Raw genomic sequence first — 17820 nt, forward strand, 5'->3', positions numbered from 1 at the left:
CATTACACAATACCATCCGATCAAAGTCCTCATGGGTTAACCATCCTGTGAAATAACGAAATTGTCTGTTGTGTTTGGGTTTGGAGCTTTGTTCAGTGCAAAGAAGTATTGGGTGATGGTCTTATCTTATTCGAACGCGATAATGCATTACTGTTGTTGGAAATATTCCATCCCAATAAGTCTTGCAGAGGGCTCTATCAAGTTGCACGTATGCGTTGCCCCAAGTCCATGTGTATAGGGGGCCTTGGAAGCCAATGTCTCTCAAACCGCATAAAAAAAACTAATTGTTAGAATTCTTTAATGGTAAGCAACCTTTTTGATTGAGGAGTGGAGTGTTGCGTTAAAGTCATCGGGGAGTATCCATGGACAATGGACGTTCTGTGTGAGTGCATGGAGGTGTGGCCATAGTGCTTTCCTCTTTGAAGCATTTGAGCTTGCGTAGATTAATGTTGCAAGAGTAGTGCTATCGTCTTTCTTGCTTTGGATACTTAATTGGAGGAATGTAAATGGTTAAGGAGTATCTCGACGTGGATCGTGTTTGACCAACAGAATCGTATGCCTCTTAAAAATCCCAGGGCTTCGATCCGATGAGAGTTTAGGAAGCCAAGGGAGCTGATAATATCTTCCGCTTTATCTCCACTTATGTGTGGTTCAATGTCGATGATGTCTGGCGTGTTATCGATTACAAATTGTTTTTTTCAACTCGTATGAATTTTAGGTCTCCGCAACCCTGTGCATCCTATGCTAGAATCTTAATCATTGGAGATAATTTAGTGAGTTGGTTCCCTGGTGATTTAATCCACCATTGCTTCGGTCTGACAATTAGCATGGATGGTTGTATGGTCTATCTCTGATGTACATTGGGTGGCAGAAGTTGTCAGTATTTTTTAGGGTCATGTTGCTCTCTAAGGGGTGGTTCTTCTAGATTCTGTTGTTCCGATTAGAGGTTTTTATCTGAGGGTTTTCATAACAGTGATGGTGATCAGGTTATTCAGGGGATGATAGTCAGAATACAAGAGGCAGCATTCTCGTATAGTATTACAGTGGTATGTGCAGATGGGGTCGAAGCTAAGATGGTTTTGAGTTGAAAGGGGTAGAGGTAGAGCGAGTGTTGGCATCGAAGGTGTATGACCGACAATGGGAATTCCTGGAAGTTTTTGTTGTAGAGGCTTGAACATTAACAAAGAATGGTGTCTTTATGAGGATGGACCCTCTTGGCTTTTGTGTTCAGTGTTCAGTTGGCGTTTGCCACGATTTGGGACGGATGTTTTTGGCTTTAGGAGTTTGATCCTTGGTCATGTTAGTTGGTCACCAGTGCCCAGGGTTTAACAATTGGTGGGCCTAAGGGGTCATCTTCAGTTAGGTCAAGTATTGGGTTGAAATGCGAGCCTAGGACAATGATGCTTCGTTTTTCATGTCTAGTGGTACTGTCCCTCGCGGTAGTGCATCATTGACGTATTTCCATAATCTTCCAAGGTCCAAAGTCTGAGTTTCGGATGAGGCGGGATGGGTTGGGAAGTCTTTGTGTGCGGGGGTGTCTCAGTCTGGGGTGCGAGTTCGATTGAAGGGTAGATGTCTTTAACATGTCCATATTTTCCACACGTAAAGTAGACACTAGGCACGTCCTCGTATTCAACAGTTTGGAGGTAGCTGTTAATCAGAATTTTTGAAAAAAAATGGTTTTTCAAGGTCGATATTGACTGCCAGGCATGTAAATCTACCTCTATGGCCACATTCGATTTGAAATCCAGTTTGACTACTTTTCCTATGCATTCTCCGACTCAGTCATCAGACCGCGTTTGTAGAGGGTAGGTGGTAGGCCATGGAGTCGTATCTAAGTGGCAATTTTGGTCGTGATTTTGACGTGGTGCAGTCGATCATCCATGGTTCAAAGTGACCAAAGATCATCTATGGTCCATTCGTGAAGGCCTTCACGAAGTTGGTATAGTCTTGAATGGTGGTAAGGAAGTAATCATTCTCAATGCCCATAATTTTGATTGCTTGGTTGGGTTTCTAGAGGTCATAGATTTTAGTTCGGAGGGCTGTGTATCCGATTTTCCTACCAAGTAGCTTGACTATTAGCGTTTGATCCAAGTTTTTAACAATAAGGTTTTGTGGTCTTTCAGATAAATCAATGAAGATTATTCCATTGACTAGGGTTCAGGTTACATCACATTTGAAAACGTGCCCGCTATGGCTGCTGCCGCTAATAGCATTGCCTTATGATATATCCGCTATGACCGAAAACACGACCGCAATTTAGATCCCTGTTTAGTGACGATCGATTCATTATATAGATTAAAAATGAACTTTTCTCCTTCCATTGCTTACAGAGCCGTGCAACACTGCAACTTAAATTTATCTTTGTTTTTGTTGTGCTTGGTTTTCGGTACGCCATTTTGATCGTTCCATTACTCGAATTAACCTCGAACTAGAACGAACGAATTCAAATGAGATTCGTGGGAGTGGGGGGTGAATTTGGTAACTGTTCTTGACTAGTTAGATTCACATCTGTTGATTGTTCTTATGATTGCCAGTTAAGAAAATACTGCAGATTATCTTTTGAATATTTTGGCAGATTTCTAATGCAGTGCTTTTGAACAGGAAAGTTTAATTGCAACATCTGTTATTTCAATGTTTTCAAAAATCGCCCAATCTGGAGGTCATTCTGAAGAGACTACTCCATGTTATGGATCCTAGTGGAGTGCCTGAATTTCAAAGTGAGGAAGATGGTCTGAACCAATTGAAACATAAATTAGAGCACATAGCAATGAATTTGCATGTTACTGGTCCTGGATGATGTTTGGTCTGGATGCATAATCCTTGTTGACAAGCTCATGTTTAACTTGGTAACATCAAGATCTGCCTTTCGAAGATTCGATACGTATTATTTGAAACCACTATATGATGATGGTTCTATGACCCTGTTCCGTCGGTCCGCGTTCCTGCAAAATGATACGCCTTGCATACCGGGAGATATCGTGAATAAGGTGTTTTATCGATCCGAAAACTTATTTTATCAAGAAGATATCCTGCAGAAATGACATGTTGTGTCTTGAAATTCTTGGTAATGGGAAGCTGTAAAGGACTTCCATTGGCCCTTGAAGTGGTCGGTAAGTCGCTTTGAGGGCAGCCTGTCGCAATGTGGCGAAAACAAGCAAAACAGCTTTTTAAAGGACTATCCATCTTGCATTCTAATGCTGATCTACTTGCTTATCTTGAAAGCAGTTTGGATACCCTGGATACTCAGTCAGGAATAAAGGATTGTTACCAAGACTTTGGTTCATTCCCCGAAGATCACCAGATTCCTGCCGCTGTGCTTATCGATATGTGGGCGGAACTATACGAACTTGATGAAGATGATGCCATTATCAACCTCAACAAGCTCTCCGATCGAAATCTGATTAATCTTGTACTCGTTTGGTATGCTGCTAGTAGGTTCATACTTTTATATCTATTATACAGGACATATCCTCAACCCTGCTTACAGTTCAGGTATTTGTACTATTGTTGTTTATTCAACAGGAAGGATGATCAAAGTGAAGTCGATGACTGCTACAACGATCTAAAGAAGCTATACATGAGAGGGTGCTAGGGGTTGTAACCTACCTCCAACGATCACAAAGCTTCAACATCTGAAGGAAGTTATATGTGATGAGGAGACAGCCTATTAATGGGAGTCTTTCGAGTCGAATCTCGATTTAAGGGTAACAGTTCCTAAAGAAGATATCAACTTAAATTGGCTTCTGACATTTATGTAAAGCTTTATGCCGTGAACAGATGGAAACAACTGGACAATGAAACTGGTATTGGTATTAGCTAGACTGCAGTTCCTGTCCGATCCTTTACTGGCATCCCCCCATCTTCTTGCAGCGATGTCTGTGCACTTCGACATGAGCCAGACATGTTTTTATTACAACATATTCTTCAAATCAAGTGTGAGAACGATTCCAGAGAATGTAAAATGACTGTGTTCTTAGTGAACCACTTGTTAGCTTCGATGGAATGTCAACTAATCAGGCTGATAATACAGTGCCAAAGATCAGGATTCTCAATCGGTCCTATATTCCACTTGGATAAACAAAGATTTCACTGTCATGGCGGCTACCTCTCATGTTCATCCAAGAGACAAGTAGAAACATCATCATACATTAGCGTCACATTATTAGGCTGCTTGTTTTGTAAGAATATTAATTTATTCACTTCATTTTAAGTCTTTCAAGTCTTGATTCTTCAGATTGAACCCCTCAACAAAGGTATTGGCGTAATAACATTTTTAGTCCTTACACTTTTCATGAAACTTCTCTCATCATGTTATTTCTAAACTTATAATTTTTTTCATCAAATTCAATCTTGTTTAGTTAATGTCTACTTTTTAGAAAGTGCCAACACGGGTTATTGTATTTTTGTCCGTGCTGATTAGGAATAAGCATTTTGACTTGAATTCGTTAGGTTTCGATCCAATTCAACACTATAAGATCAATTTTACTTTTTTCTTTTAAAATTTTGGATTTGGGTTGGGATTTTTGAAGGGTTAGACCTAATCATGTCAGGTTCGAATTTAGGATAAAAAATAAATTATATATATTTATGTCGGATCAGTTTCAAATTTGGTGGAATATCCTTGAACCTGGGTCTAGTGATGGACAGAATGGGACTAAGATCAGATTTGAGTATACATATATTAGATTTAGTTTTTGTGCCAGCATTGGATGGTACGACTCCTAATTATTACTCATATATTTCTGGATTGCTTAGCAATTAGCATAATATTATAACATGATCGAGGTAAAATTATAAATATAGAATCGAAAAGCGATTGTTTAGTGTTAAATTTTTTTAATTAAATTATTAATTTTTAGAATGGACTAAAAATAAAAATATCCAATTAACTGGAAGGCTTATATTAAAGGGTAAACCACGCATTTAGTACCTAACTATCAGTTTTGATCTGTTTTAGTATTTAAATTTTTAATTTTTACAAAAACATACCTAACATTTAGTTTTTGTTTCATTTTAGTACCCGTTGTTAAAAACTTAACACGTTTAGTACATAAACGATCAGTTTTGGTCCGTTTTAGTACCTAAACTTCATTTTTTTTTCAAAACTTAACATTAAATTTTGAAAAGCGAGGTACTAAAATGATACAAAAACTAAATTTTAGGTATGGTTTTGAAAAATTGGAAGTTCAGGTACTAAAACGGACCAAAATGATAGTTTATGTACAAAATGTGTAATTTACCATATATTAAATTATCATTTTTAAAATAAAAATAATAACATTTTCGCATTTTATCAAGGGGCATACACTCTTGGTTTGTGATAAAGTTATTTCCTTGGAGAAATTGACACCTATAGATGCTTTTGATCTGGAAAATTAAGAAAATGAAGAAGAACTTATTCTTTAATGATCTTTATCAGAATTATGTTCAAGTTGCACCACTAAACATGGACTATATAAGTGAGTCCATTGCTTCCTAATTTTCTTCAGACTCAGATGTGTATGTATATCTACAAGGCAAGTCTCATGTATCTCTCCTTCAAAGGCTTCATCAATCAATCTGTCATGTGTGTAAAGAAAGCTTAATGAATTTGCTTGCAGATGACGATTGAGTTGAGGAAGGAGCCATTGTCGGAGAGATCCATGGGACATGTCTTGAACTCTGTCGATTTGGATCAGCTATGAACCACCACCACCACCAACTGTTTCTTACACAGATTCAGACAGTTCATGTCTAACACCGTTTCCTATCTCTCCAAAAACAGTTCATGATGGCTATGCACACCAAAGATAGAGCGAAAAAGGTTATGTTATCCATGGAAGAGGCACTTCCACGGACCTCGTTGAAGCAAAGCCTTTGCACTTCCATCGATCGCTCTCTTGCAGAAGTTCACTGGTATGTCACTGCAATAATGTCAAGTATCCCTTAATAATTACCTCCGTAATCCTCGTTTAAGCAAATGTAGATCTTGTTTTCTTTACCATGGCGACTGATTCATGGCCTTCGCGCCTATTGAATTCCATCTTCATGTCGACGGTCAGCATGGCGGCGAAGATGCTGCTCTCGGTGGCGTCAAGCTCAAAAGCTGACAACACAGAGAAATGGAAGATAGTAGATCACTTGAGGTTTACAGTCATGCTGATAACTTTGTTGATGGTGTGGGCACTTAGGGTTTTGATGGATCTCTTCCCTAGGTGTCTGAGTTCATCACCGGACAATTTCCTCGGTGGCTCATCATCCGTCGAGTCATTCCAGGTAGCTTCAAACTCATGATGACGAGCCATTCCAGGTAGCTTCAAACTCATGATGACGAGCCATTCCAGGTAGCTTCAAACTCATCATTAGCAGTAGCAGAAGCATTGCCATTGCCATCTTCTGGTTCATGGATCGATGTTGATGGATCAGATGTCAAAGCCTAGGTGAAATCATTAAATCATGTAAGTCTACGATTCCATTAACATCAAATTTTTTCAAGCTTCCAAGTGTCTTTCCTCTTTAAAGCGATCGAGAAACATTTGGTCTTGGTATGCTGAATTTCACAAGCCTCGTTTTGCACGTATTGGTCTTGCTGAACGAGGTACCAGCTTCATCGACAAAATACCAACTCATAATGGAAAAGGCTGAGAAGATCATGGAGGACAATGCAAGACACGGCCACTCGGCTCTTCTCCATGTTAACCGAACGGCTTTTGCTTCGTCTTTTACTCGCTCTTCCACCCCGGCCGTTACACCACTGCCTGCAACGCCAAACCTCACCGTCGGGAGACTACGTTGACTCATGGCACATGCGAGTCATCAAGGCTACACCTTTCGGATCCTGCGTAGCGTCGTACGTGAAGGCCATCGCCGTGTGCTCCGATGCCGCGTTTTCGTTGTTCGACGCTGCCACGGTGCGTTATCGGGGGAGGAATTACGGTGGAGACCAAGAAATAATGGCTGAGAAGTTGGCACCGGAGTTGCCGTGGGTGACCAACAAACTTAGGTGTCATGGGGATGTTAATGAAGCATTAGTTCAATGGAGTTTTGCTTCTCTTTCTCTCACTGCTAGTCCTAGAGTTCAAGGTTCCATTGTTAAGATCTGAGGTCTTTCACCCTTAGGATGGGCACGGTTTGGGTTTGGGTCTTTGGCACCCTACCCAACTCAAAAATTTTACATCCTCTACTAAACTCGATTCGATCAAAAAAATATACAACATCTAACCAACCTGATTTATTAGAAAAAATTCAAATTTGATCCGACCTAAAATAATAATAAAATATTATTTTTATTCAATAAAAATAAGAATTTAATTGAAAAAAAATAATATATAAAGGGAGATTATTGTAATTATTTATAAATATACAAGGTAAAATTATATTTTTTTGGTCGGGTCAAGTATTTTTCATCCTAAACCAGAACTCAACTCGACTCGAACATCACCTTTAAAAAAACTTGACCCAAACCCGATTTTTTTTAAAAAAACCGATCCGATCAAATCAAGTTGAGTAGAAACTCATCATGTTCGATTCTCATACCTATCCCTATTCACCATCCTCTCTTTCTCTCCCTCTCTCCCTCTTTACAGTAATTAAGTGGTCGAATTGTACAAAAGGTCTCTATACTATGATATTTTTCGGATTTAGTCCTATATAGTTTGATCATTTCTAATCTTTACCTTTCGAAAAGTGTATACACCACGCTTAGGTAGAGACGATCATAGGTCGAATTAAGTCAAATTTTTTGTTCATCTAAATCTGATTTAAAAATTAAGTATTTTTATATGTATTTGTTATCATCCGAGTTTAGAAGAATTTCATGCGATTTGAAATATAATTTGATTTTTGAGATAAAAACTTACATCATACCTGATTTTACCTAAATATATATAAGGTAGAATAAGAACATAATTGAAAAAAATAGCATAGAGATAAGTATTATTATAATTATCCCTAATATGTAGTGATAATTATAATATCATATAGAGTCGATTTTTTTATCCTACCCAATTTGAATTTAAATTTTAAATTAAAAAAACTATCCCAATCGGGTTAAAATTCGTGAAGTTTGGGTCAAATGTCTATCCCTTTTGTATTCCCGGCCCTTTCAAAAATAAAAAAAATTCATTTAATTATATTAATATGTTTTTTCCTAATTTCATCCCCACCCTGTATGCTTAAGAAAAATGAGCTGCATAAAAATATAATTAAAATGTATATATATTCTCTAAACACGTATAATTAAATAAATTTTAAAATAAAAGTTTATGTTAGAAAAATAACTTTTTAATAAAATAATTTTATTATAAATTAAATTTATGATATACTACAATCCAAATTATTATTTTAAAATAAAATCATAAAATTGATATTATTACACTACAATTTAATGACTAACTATTCCTTTTTTTGATAGATTTATTCTTATAATATTTACGTTTTCAATTTAAATATTATTATTATTATTATTATTTTGGAGAAGATCAATTAAAATATTAGCACCTGTTACACATGCACTATTAGTTCCCCTCATAAAGGCAATGAATATAAAACTCAATCTTTTGTTCAATTTCAAGAAAGACTCTACCCGACGGCGTCTCTTCCTCTCGTTTAATATTTGTTTTAGATTCTTCAATTGTCCCCCGATTCTATTGAAAACCCATCGCCGATCTCTGCTGATCCACCGATTTTTCTTTCCGATATAAAACTTTGCATCGGAGAGAACTCCGGAGAGGAACGGCGAAGCGAAATTGGCGGTTATTGGTCAGGGTAGAAAGGGGGGAAAAAGAATGTCGGCCGAAAAGAAAGAACAGGAACCTAACCCTGGCCCTAATGGCAACGATAACGATAATTTGAACTATGGAAGTGAACAGGAAGAAAGGCGAGAAGAACGAGAACAAGAACAGGCTCCACGTCAGTCGTCGACAAGAACTCCTTTCACTAATATCAGTCAGGTTGATGCTGACATGGCTCTTGCTCGAACCCTACAAGAACAGGTAAAATTTTCAGCTTTTTTGTAGTTCGAAAATTGTTGTTTTTTGTATACTTATTTGTAAAATTATTTTCCTTTTAATTGTAGGAAAGGGCCTATATGATGCTTAGGATGAACAATGATGGGAGTGATTACGGGAGTTGGGAGACTGGAAGCTATTTACATGACGAAGATGATGATTTTGAGGATCCCAATGATGATGACATTAGCGATGGTGATGATGGTGAGGAAGAGGATGAAGGGGAAGATGATCGCACTAATGCCGACGATGATGGGGATGCATTTGATGTGCATGCTGAGAACAGCGAGGAGGAGGATGACAATGCTAGCGCTGAACTCGACCCTGCTGCTTTTTCGAGTGATGAAGCTTATGCTAGAGCCCTTCAGGATGCCGAAGAAAGAGATATGGCTACTAGATTGTTGGCCTTAGCTGCGATAAATGATAGTGAGTGTTTACTACTGTGTGATACTTGTTAGTCGCTTTGAGTGTATGCCAATGTTAGCATTTACTGAAGTTTTACCAATTTGCAGGAGGAATTTTTACCTTAGAGGATCATGGAGGTAACTCTCAGGTGAGAATTATTGTAAATTTGAGTTATAAACTTTAATTTCCATGCATATGTTGGAATCTCTATGTTCCATTATGGAATAGATTTTCAATCAGATAAATTGTTTGCATTCATAGGGTATAAATGTTTCGATTGAGTGCCCTTGATGTTGCTTTCTTTGCTTGTATACCACTTTGGCTGACTTCTTATCTTGGAACTCTGATTGGCAGTTTTCACTTTTAAAATGAATGGTTTAAGTTTATCTGAATTTTGGTCTCCATATTAGAATATTATGGGTCTAGTTTTTTCTTTCAGGACACATTTTTTTCGGAGTATCTTAATCAGGGATATGTTAATACTTTTTCTTTTGAATCTTATCATGGAACTTTTTGTTTGTCTTTAGCTCATAACTTCAGCTGAGCTCATAAATACTTAGATGACCATCTATTGTTATTCTTCATTCATTCCTACATGCATGTGTTGAGACAATCAATCAAGGAATGTGGCCAAGGAGAGGGGGATCGGCAATTAAAAATTTTGGTAGGAGTGTTGCAAGAATTGGAAGATAGACACAAGTATTTAGTAAAGTCAACACTTGAAAAACATTTTTTCAATATTTTACTTAAGAAATTTCTTTTAAAGCTGGTTTTGACATTTTAATTTTTGAAAATAAGTTTGCAAATTTAACAATATATAAGAGTTTAATAATACTCGTTATATCATAATCAAATATAAAGCTAGCAGAATGGAATTATGCAAGGTTGAAACTGCAATAATATGTTAGGAAGCATTTGGGATTCTCACTTCCTTGATTCCAAAGATGTTCTTGGAAAACTTTGGATCCATAGTAATGTGTTTAGTTGTAGTTAACAGAATGGTTGTCTATCCATGCTTGGTAAGCTTATATTTCTCATAAGAGTTTTTACTGGAATGGTTCTAGAGCTAAAACCTTAGCAAGTTTTTTCAATCTGATGCTTGAGATGGATACGTTTCAATGTCATCATTGAATCACAATGGCCATTTAATTATCTTCTTTTATTAGGAAAAATGCACATTGGTAATATTTGCACTTGATTCGCTCTTGTTGGCCAATTCATATCTTCAACTATAAAAATGTATATTTGCTGATTTGGTTGTAACATATACATTGTAATAAGAAAGGGTTCCCCAGATGACAATACGCTCTATTTTCTGTCTGAGGCAGTAGTTGACAATATGTTGTCTGGTTCTGTTTTAGGGTTCTACATGTAATGGTTAATTCTTTTACATTTAGGACTATTATATTGGGAATGAAGGGTGATATATTGGAAGAAACAGTTTACAGAGTATTTGTATCAGTCAACCTTTGTTTGTAATAACAGTGTCGGGAGTAATAACTTGTTTGAAAGGCAAGGATCATATTGTGAATGGTTCAGAATTTGAGGTTGTCGCATGCTATAGTTTGTTAACATTTTTCTCTTAGAAACCCAGTGTTAGATTATATATTTGTTTGTTGTCCATAGTCATTGTAAGATATCAAGTTGATTGGAGAATAGAAGCTATTCCTGATTGATACTTCTTTATTGAGTTTTAACTGAGTTCTCATCAATTAGCCGATAGCATGTATAGTTACCTTGGAATTTGGCCTCTGTTTAGAATGAGATTTGTTGATGCAACGATGAGGTTGTGGCTGTTGTTTAGGATGGTTCACCTAGAGGGCCGAAAGCCTTACAGTGGTTATGGAGGTTAAGCTTGGGGTAGGAGTGACGAGGAATAAGATTGGAGGAGGAGCCCTACAAGTCCCTCATTTCCTTGTGAGGATGCTTTATCTAGATATGATGTGGGTCCTCATATGATGCCATACTATGTGTAGGGTGACTAGAGGTACAGAGACGTGATAGGATGCTTGATGGATTTGATGATATATAACATACCGAATGTACATGGTTACTTGTGAGTTGTTAAAATACTTTCCCTTTAGTTAGACTACAGACATGATTTTCGATAACCAAACACTCAGATTATATGACATAAGTGAGTTACATGGAAAAAAAATGGAAGACACAACTTGGGTAACAAACATGCAAACCACCTTGAAATGACAACCTTACCAGTGTAGATCCTTGATTGGCAGCTTAAAATTCTTTCCAAGCGGTAACCTTTCTCTGCTCGATTCAAATACAGCTGAAACATCCTAATCTTGCTTTGGATAATATAGCCAGGGCCTAGGATCATGATGTTTCAACTGTATTTGAAATTGAGCTGAAAGACCATGAAGCTACCAATCAAGGATCTATGCTGGTGATTACAGAATAAAGCTTAACAACTGTATGACTCTCGGTCCTCCGGGCAAATTGTCCTAGATCACCACAGCCTCATCCCTGCATCAACAAGATTTTTCGTTCTCCTTCATTCTTTCCCTTTTTAGGAGTGCTGGAGCTTATCATTTTACTTGATTTCAAATCTGATTCTTTTTGGTGACGTACATTTGCAGGATACATGGGAAGTTGATCCCGAGGGCTTATCATTTCAACTCCTTGCACTTGGTGAAGTAATTGGTACTGAGAACAGAGGGCTTTCGGATGATTCACTTGCCACTTTGCCTTCCATAAAGTACAAGGCAGGAAGCAGTCAGTTTGGGAGCAATGATTCGTAAGTTTGAATGCACAATTACTTTCTTTTATGCCTGAATTTCATTCATTTGGTTATATTTGCGTTCCTTGTTTTCAGGTGTGTCATATGCCGTGTAGACTACGAGGATGACGACTCCTTGACAATTCTTTCTTGCAAGCATTCATATCATCCGGAGTGCATAAATAACTGGTTGAAAATAAACAAGGTATGCTTATCAGAATGGCAACAACCATAGATTTCCATCAAAAGAAAGTACTGTCAAATTTCTTCTAGTTGATTTGAACTTCTGACTCGCCTCTCTCCCCCTAATTTTCTCTCCTGTTTGTTTGTTGTATCATATACATTTTAGAACCCGGGTTTATACGATCATTATATGGTCACAGAAGCTTTTTTTGAACATATATATTGCAATGCAATGGATACCGAATAATATTCGTTGTGTTACCGCAGGTCTGTCCTGTTTGTAGTGCTGAGGTCTTAATCTCGGGTCAGAGCTAGTATTTTCAGATAATCCTCAAGCCACACAAGGCATCATCTACTTGTCATAAAACGCAGAGTGTAGGATTTCTTTATGGTTAAAAGACTCGTATCTATAACATCTTCCTTCTAGCATGTATCCATTCATCTATTACCTTTTGTGTTATACTCCCTTTGGAATTAGTTTACTATCTGTTTTATGTAGACTGGCCTCGAAAAATGATATTCTTTGATACAAAATTCTGTTTAATTTTGTATAATGTATAGAAATGTTTGTCTTTGTACACATAACTCCAGTGTATCCTCTTTTCATGAGCAAATAATGTAACACCTTTATACCGATACGGGTGACCTAATCCGATCTGAAGTGTCACATTAGGGTCATTGGAGCGACTCAAAGTAGAAATCCAGAAAAAATTAAAAATTTTGTTAAAATGTGTAAATCATAAAACAATTTATAAATAAAATACAAGTTCATAAAACCATTTGTATATTAAAAATAGAATTAAAATTATACAAGTTCCAGACTTGGTATATAAAAAAATAAAATGTGACTTACATGCTCCTTAATTACACATTATATTGTACTTTGGAGACAAAGCTAAATGAACTCTCAATACTGAAGTTGATAGTTGCACTGGATTGATTCTTTTAACCTGAAATAGTGAGTAAAGAGTGAGATTTGAGAAGTTCAGTAATACAGAACTAACAGATGAATGCAATAGGTCATCGGGTATAACATATATCATAAATTCCTTAGCGGGACAAACATCATCAGATTCTGGCAATGAATTCAGATTCTAGTTGTGAATTCAAATTTCATTAACTAAGTCTTCAGTTACAAACAAGAATTACGGTCTAAAAGAAGTATTCAGAGAGAGACAAATTCAGAAGATTGAATTGGGGAGTCTAATGTGTTCCAACAAAACAGAGAAATATGTGTAGATCCTTTAAAACAATAGTAGTTTAGAACATAATTTAAAATCACAGTAATACCCTCCAACCGAACACCGATATGTAGTTCCCTAGAACTGCATCCATAAGGACTTACCTTAGATCCATTGGGCGTAGGAGTCAACCTAAGGGATTATCTTGAGGCGTGAGGGCCTACCCAAGGGAGTATCTTAGGGCCTAAGAGCCTACCCAAAAAAGTACCTTGGGGCCTTAGAGCCTACCCAAGGTTACCTTAGGATGACTCATATACCCAATGGGTATAAGATAAGCTCTTAAGGATGCAGTTTTGGTGGAACTGCATTTTGGTGTACGTTATGAGGGTAATTATGAGTTTTAAATTCAACTTATCGATGATTTTTTATGATACCTTACTGAAACACTCCAGATTATTTTACCTACCATGTTTATTTGCAGTATTGGGACACACTGAGCTCCCTAGCGCACCATTTTCAAACTATTTTTCCCCCTTTAGATAATTTTGGATAGACACCCAGAACCAGACACTTGGAGGATCGACACATTCTTACATAACCTTTTGTTGTAATGTTTCTATAATTTGAACTGCTTTTATTTACGGTGACATGTGTCTTTATTTTGAAATACTTATTTTATGATTATTACTGCGATATGGATATTTGATTTATTATATATTACTCAGTCACTGACGGTTATATATATATTTACTTGTTTAGTTTTTTTTATCAATATTAACTATATGACATTTTTGTTAAATATTGTTTATAATACGATTTTAAATTATCGAAAATATTTTAGAAATTTTAATGTACTCCGCTAGACCTAGTTGTAATGCATAATCCGGGTCTATGAGGTTTTATTTATTTGGTATAAGAGATTTTGGTTTTAAACCTCGGACTGTGAATGTGTCTTAAATTAATAAAAATACTATTTTAAAAATATTTTAAAACTTCATATAAGTCTATGTCACCTGTTTATAAGTTTAACTATGTTCGGTACTCCGAATGCCTAATTTGACCCTAGGTTTAACTCTTGTGTAGTGAGCCTTAAGATCATTCTCGATGAGTACTAGATGAGGTCATCGGCTTGGCCGTGGGTGAGGTCGAACTGCTAGGATCCATGAACCGATCGACGATCCGATGGTTGATTCATCGCCTGTCTTTAGTATAGATATGACGACGCCTACGAGAGTGGTGTTAAATGATACTCTCGGTAGGCAGTTTCTACAACTGATTCAGGGTGCGATCAGAGCTTCTGGTACCGCACTTGAAGTTTTGATTACACAGACCCTGATCGTCAATGGGGTCAGGACTTGTGGAGGTCTGGCTGGCGGAGCTCATACTGAAGCTGAAGACTGGCTCTGTGATATAGAGAGATGTATGGATCAGCTGATTTTGGATCCATGAAAAAGGTATCTAGGAGCTGTTTCGATGCTAGATGGAAATGCCCACACCTGGTGGGAATCGGTAGTGAGCAGTGTTCCTGCTGATCGTCTGACGTGGGATTTTTTCAAAGAGCGATTCAGGAAGCGTTTCCTTAGAGAGCGTTATTTGGCTAAGAGGCGACAACAGTTCCAGGACTTGGTGCATGGAGATGTGTCAGTCTCCGAGTATAAGATGGAATTTTTGAAGCCGCTGAAGTATGGTGCTAGCTTGGTTCCCACTGAGAGGGACAAATGTCACAAGTTTGCTTTAGGACTCATATATGAGTTACGTAGGCAAGTTGTGAACCATTAGGATGAGATTTTTGATGTTTTGGTGGGTAGAACAAAGGATGTTGGGGAGGTGAAGGCCTTGGCTCTAGTTAGAGATTGAGTAGATCGAGATAGGCCTAGGAGGTCTCCTGGCCCGACCGAGTCTTCGGTACGTCCTGAGAAGAGGACTCGTACTTCAGCCCCCCATAGGACTAATACCAGTTCAAGGGCTGCAGTACCTCCACCCCCAGCTGTTAGTCGAGGGAGTTCATCGAGTTTGCCTCAGGTGCTCGTTTGTGACTTTTATGGAAATCAACACGGGGGAGAGTGTCATAAGAATACGATAGCTTGCTTCCATTGTGGATCCAATGGTCATTTCCCGAGGGATTGTCCACAACTAGCTTCGACAGAGCATACAAATGTCCAGACTCTTGTATGTTCTTAGGCTTCCGTTCAGACCCCATCTAGAGGTCATAGCCAGGGAAAGACTCCTGGAATAGTGTCCATGACATATAGTAGAGCCCGATCCCAACAGAGCATAACACCAGCAGTATCAAAGGCCAGACATCCAGCTCTGGTGTATGCCACCAGACGTCGGGATGAGACGAGCCAGAGGTTATTGTAGGTACATTTACTATTTATTCTGTTACATACTTTGCATTGCTAGACAATGGCTCCACCCACTCCTATATTTCGAGTTCAATATCCCGAGACCTTCATATTCCAATTGAAGACACTGAGAATGTTGTTACTATTATAACTCCAGTAGGACAATCAGTGGTTGTGAATAAGGTATTCAGGCATTGTCCTCTGGAAGTTCAAAGTGAAATTTTCTTCGCCGACCTTATGGAGCTTCCTTTAGAGGAGTTTGATCTGATTCTGGGGATGGACTGATTAATTAGCATTGGGTCAGTCTGGATTGCGAGTACAATAGAGCTACTCTAAAGACTTCAGATGGTCGGACTATCGTGTTAATTGACGAACTTCGAGGTTATCTTTCTAATATAGTGTCAGCTTTGGCTATTGATTGGATGATCCGAAAGGGGTATGATACTTTCATTGCCTGTATCTTGAACACTAAAGGCTCTCTGTCCAAGATTGAGGATATTCGTACAACTAACGAGTTTTTCGATGTCTTTCTTGAGGAGTTGCCAAGATTACCTCTGGATAGAGAGGTAGAGTTTGAGAATGAGACTTACCTTGTTCTGCACCTGTCTCTATGGCACCATATCATATGGCCCCGAAGGAACTTTAGGAGTTAAGGTCCAGTTGCAGGAATTACTTGATTGAGGTTTCATCAGATATAGTACATCACCATGGGGAGCTCTAGTATTGTTCATGAAAAAAAAAAGATGGATCGCTCAGATTATGTACCGATTACCAGAAGTTGAACACGTTGACGGTTAAGAATAAATACCCACTGCCTATGATTGATGACTTATTTGATCAATTAGAGGGAGCTACTATGTTTTCGAAGATTGATCTTCACTCGGGGTACTATCAGTTGAAGGTTAAGGGGTCAGATGTTGCGAAGACTGACATCTGCACTAGATTTGAGCATTATGAGTTCCTGGTGATGCCATTTGGTTTTACAAATGCTCTCGCAGCTTTCATGGATCTGATAAACCATGTGTTCTGATCCTATTTAGATCAGTTTGTAATGGTTTTCATTGATGATATTCTGGTCTATTCCTGGACTGAGGCAGAGCATGATGAACATTTAAGGATTGTTCTGTAGACATTGAGGAAGCACCGTCTGTATGCTAAGTTGAGCAAGTGTGAATTCTAGCTTCGAGGGGTGTCTTTTCTTGGGCACATTGTTATTGCAAAAGGTATTCATGTCAATCCGAGTAAAATTGAGGCCATTGTGAGTTGGAAGCAACCTAAGAATGTCTCTGAGATCTGTAGTTCCTTGGGTGTAGTCGGGAATTATCGATGTTTTGTCGAGGGCTTCCCGATCATTGTTATCCCTTTGAAAAAACTGTTGCAGAAGAATGTCACATTTGACTGGAGTGATACACAGTAGGAGAGCTTTGAGAAATTAAATGCAGTTTTGACTCAACCTGAGCATGATAAGGATTTTACGGTGTATAGTGATGCTTCACACTCTGGAATTGGTTGTGTTCTGATGCAGGAGGGGAGGGTAGTCGCTTGTACGTCCCGTCAGCTGAGGCTGCATAAGTGCAATTACCCGACCCATGGTTTGAAGTTTGCAACTGTGATCTTTGCTTTAATGATCTGGAGCCACTATCTCTATGGAGAGAAGTGTTACATCTTCATTGATCAAAAAAGTCTGAAGTATCTTCTGGCACATAAGGAACTTAATCTGAGGTAGTGTCGTTAACTCAAGCTTTTGAAGGATTATGAATGCGAGATTGACTATCATCCGGGTAAAACTAATATCGTCATAGATGCTCTGAGCAGGAAAGTGACAGTTGATCTGAGATCTTTATTTGCCAGGATTAAGTTATATGATAACGTTTTGTTGGTATAATTACATGTTAAGCCGACCTTGGCCGAGACGATCAAGGCCAAGCAAAGTTGAATCAATAGGGGTCGAATCATTAGGCCAATGCATCCATTTGGTA

The 17820-nt window shown here is 38.0% G+C and overlaps 3 protein-coding genes across 3 annotated transcripts; all 3 read left to right on the plus strand.

Annotated features, from left to right (window-relative positions):
• The first annotated feature begins 2874 nt into the window (after window positions 1-2874).
• LOC120177998 (probable disease resistance protein At4g33300) lies at window positions 2875-3767 on the plus strand. Its single transcript, XM_039183972.1, has 3 exons — window positions 2875-2990; window positions 3068-3423; window positions 3526-3767. The coding sequence occupies exons 2-3, from the start codon at window positions 3143-3145 to the stop codon at window positions 3593-3595; spliced, it is 351 nt and encodes a 116-aa protein (XP_039039903.1). The 5' UTR covers window positions 2875-2990; window positions 3068-3142; the 3' UTR covers window positions 3596-3767.
• Window positions 3768-8528: 4761 nt separating this feature from the next.
• Window positions 8529-12775, plus strand: LOC120177997 (E3 ubiquitin ligase BIG BROTHER-related-like). Its single transcript, XM_039183971.1, has 6 exons — window positions 8529-8975; window positions 9059-9416; window positions 9503-9543; window positions 11993-12150; window positions 12229-12337; window positions 12583-12775. The coding sequence occupies exons 1-6, from the start codon at window positions 8769-8771 to the stop codon at window positions 12628-12630; spliced, it is 921 nt and encodes a 306-aa protein (XP_039039902.1). The 5' UTR covers window positions 8529-8768; the 3' UTR covers window positions 12631-12775.
• Window positions 12776-14969: 2194 nt separating this feature from the next.
• LOC120178034 lies at window positions 14970-17567 on the plus strand. The gene is made up of 7 exons (XM_039184000.1): window positions 14970-15256; window positions 15368-15518; window positions 15678-15825; window positions 15900-16024; window positions 16135-16407; window positions 16737-16862; window positions 17367-17567. The coding sequence occupies exons 1-7, from the start codon at window positions 14970-14972 to the stop codon at window positions 17565-17567; spliced, it is 1311 nt and encodes a 436-aa protein (XP_039039931.1).
• The last annotated feature ends 253 nt before the right edge of the window (window positions 17568-17820 follow it).

This window comes from Hibiscus syriacus, unplaced genomic scaffold (assembly GCF_006381635.1).
Source record: "Hibiscus syriacus cultivar Baekdansim isolate YM2019G1 unplaced genomic scaffold, ASM638163v2 tig00112343_pilon, whole genome shotgun sequence".
NCBI classification, from domain to species: domain Eukaryota; kingdom Viridiplantae; phylum Streptophyta; class Magnoliopsida; order Malvales; family Malvaceae; genus Hibiscus; species Hibiscus syriacus.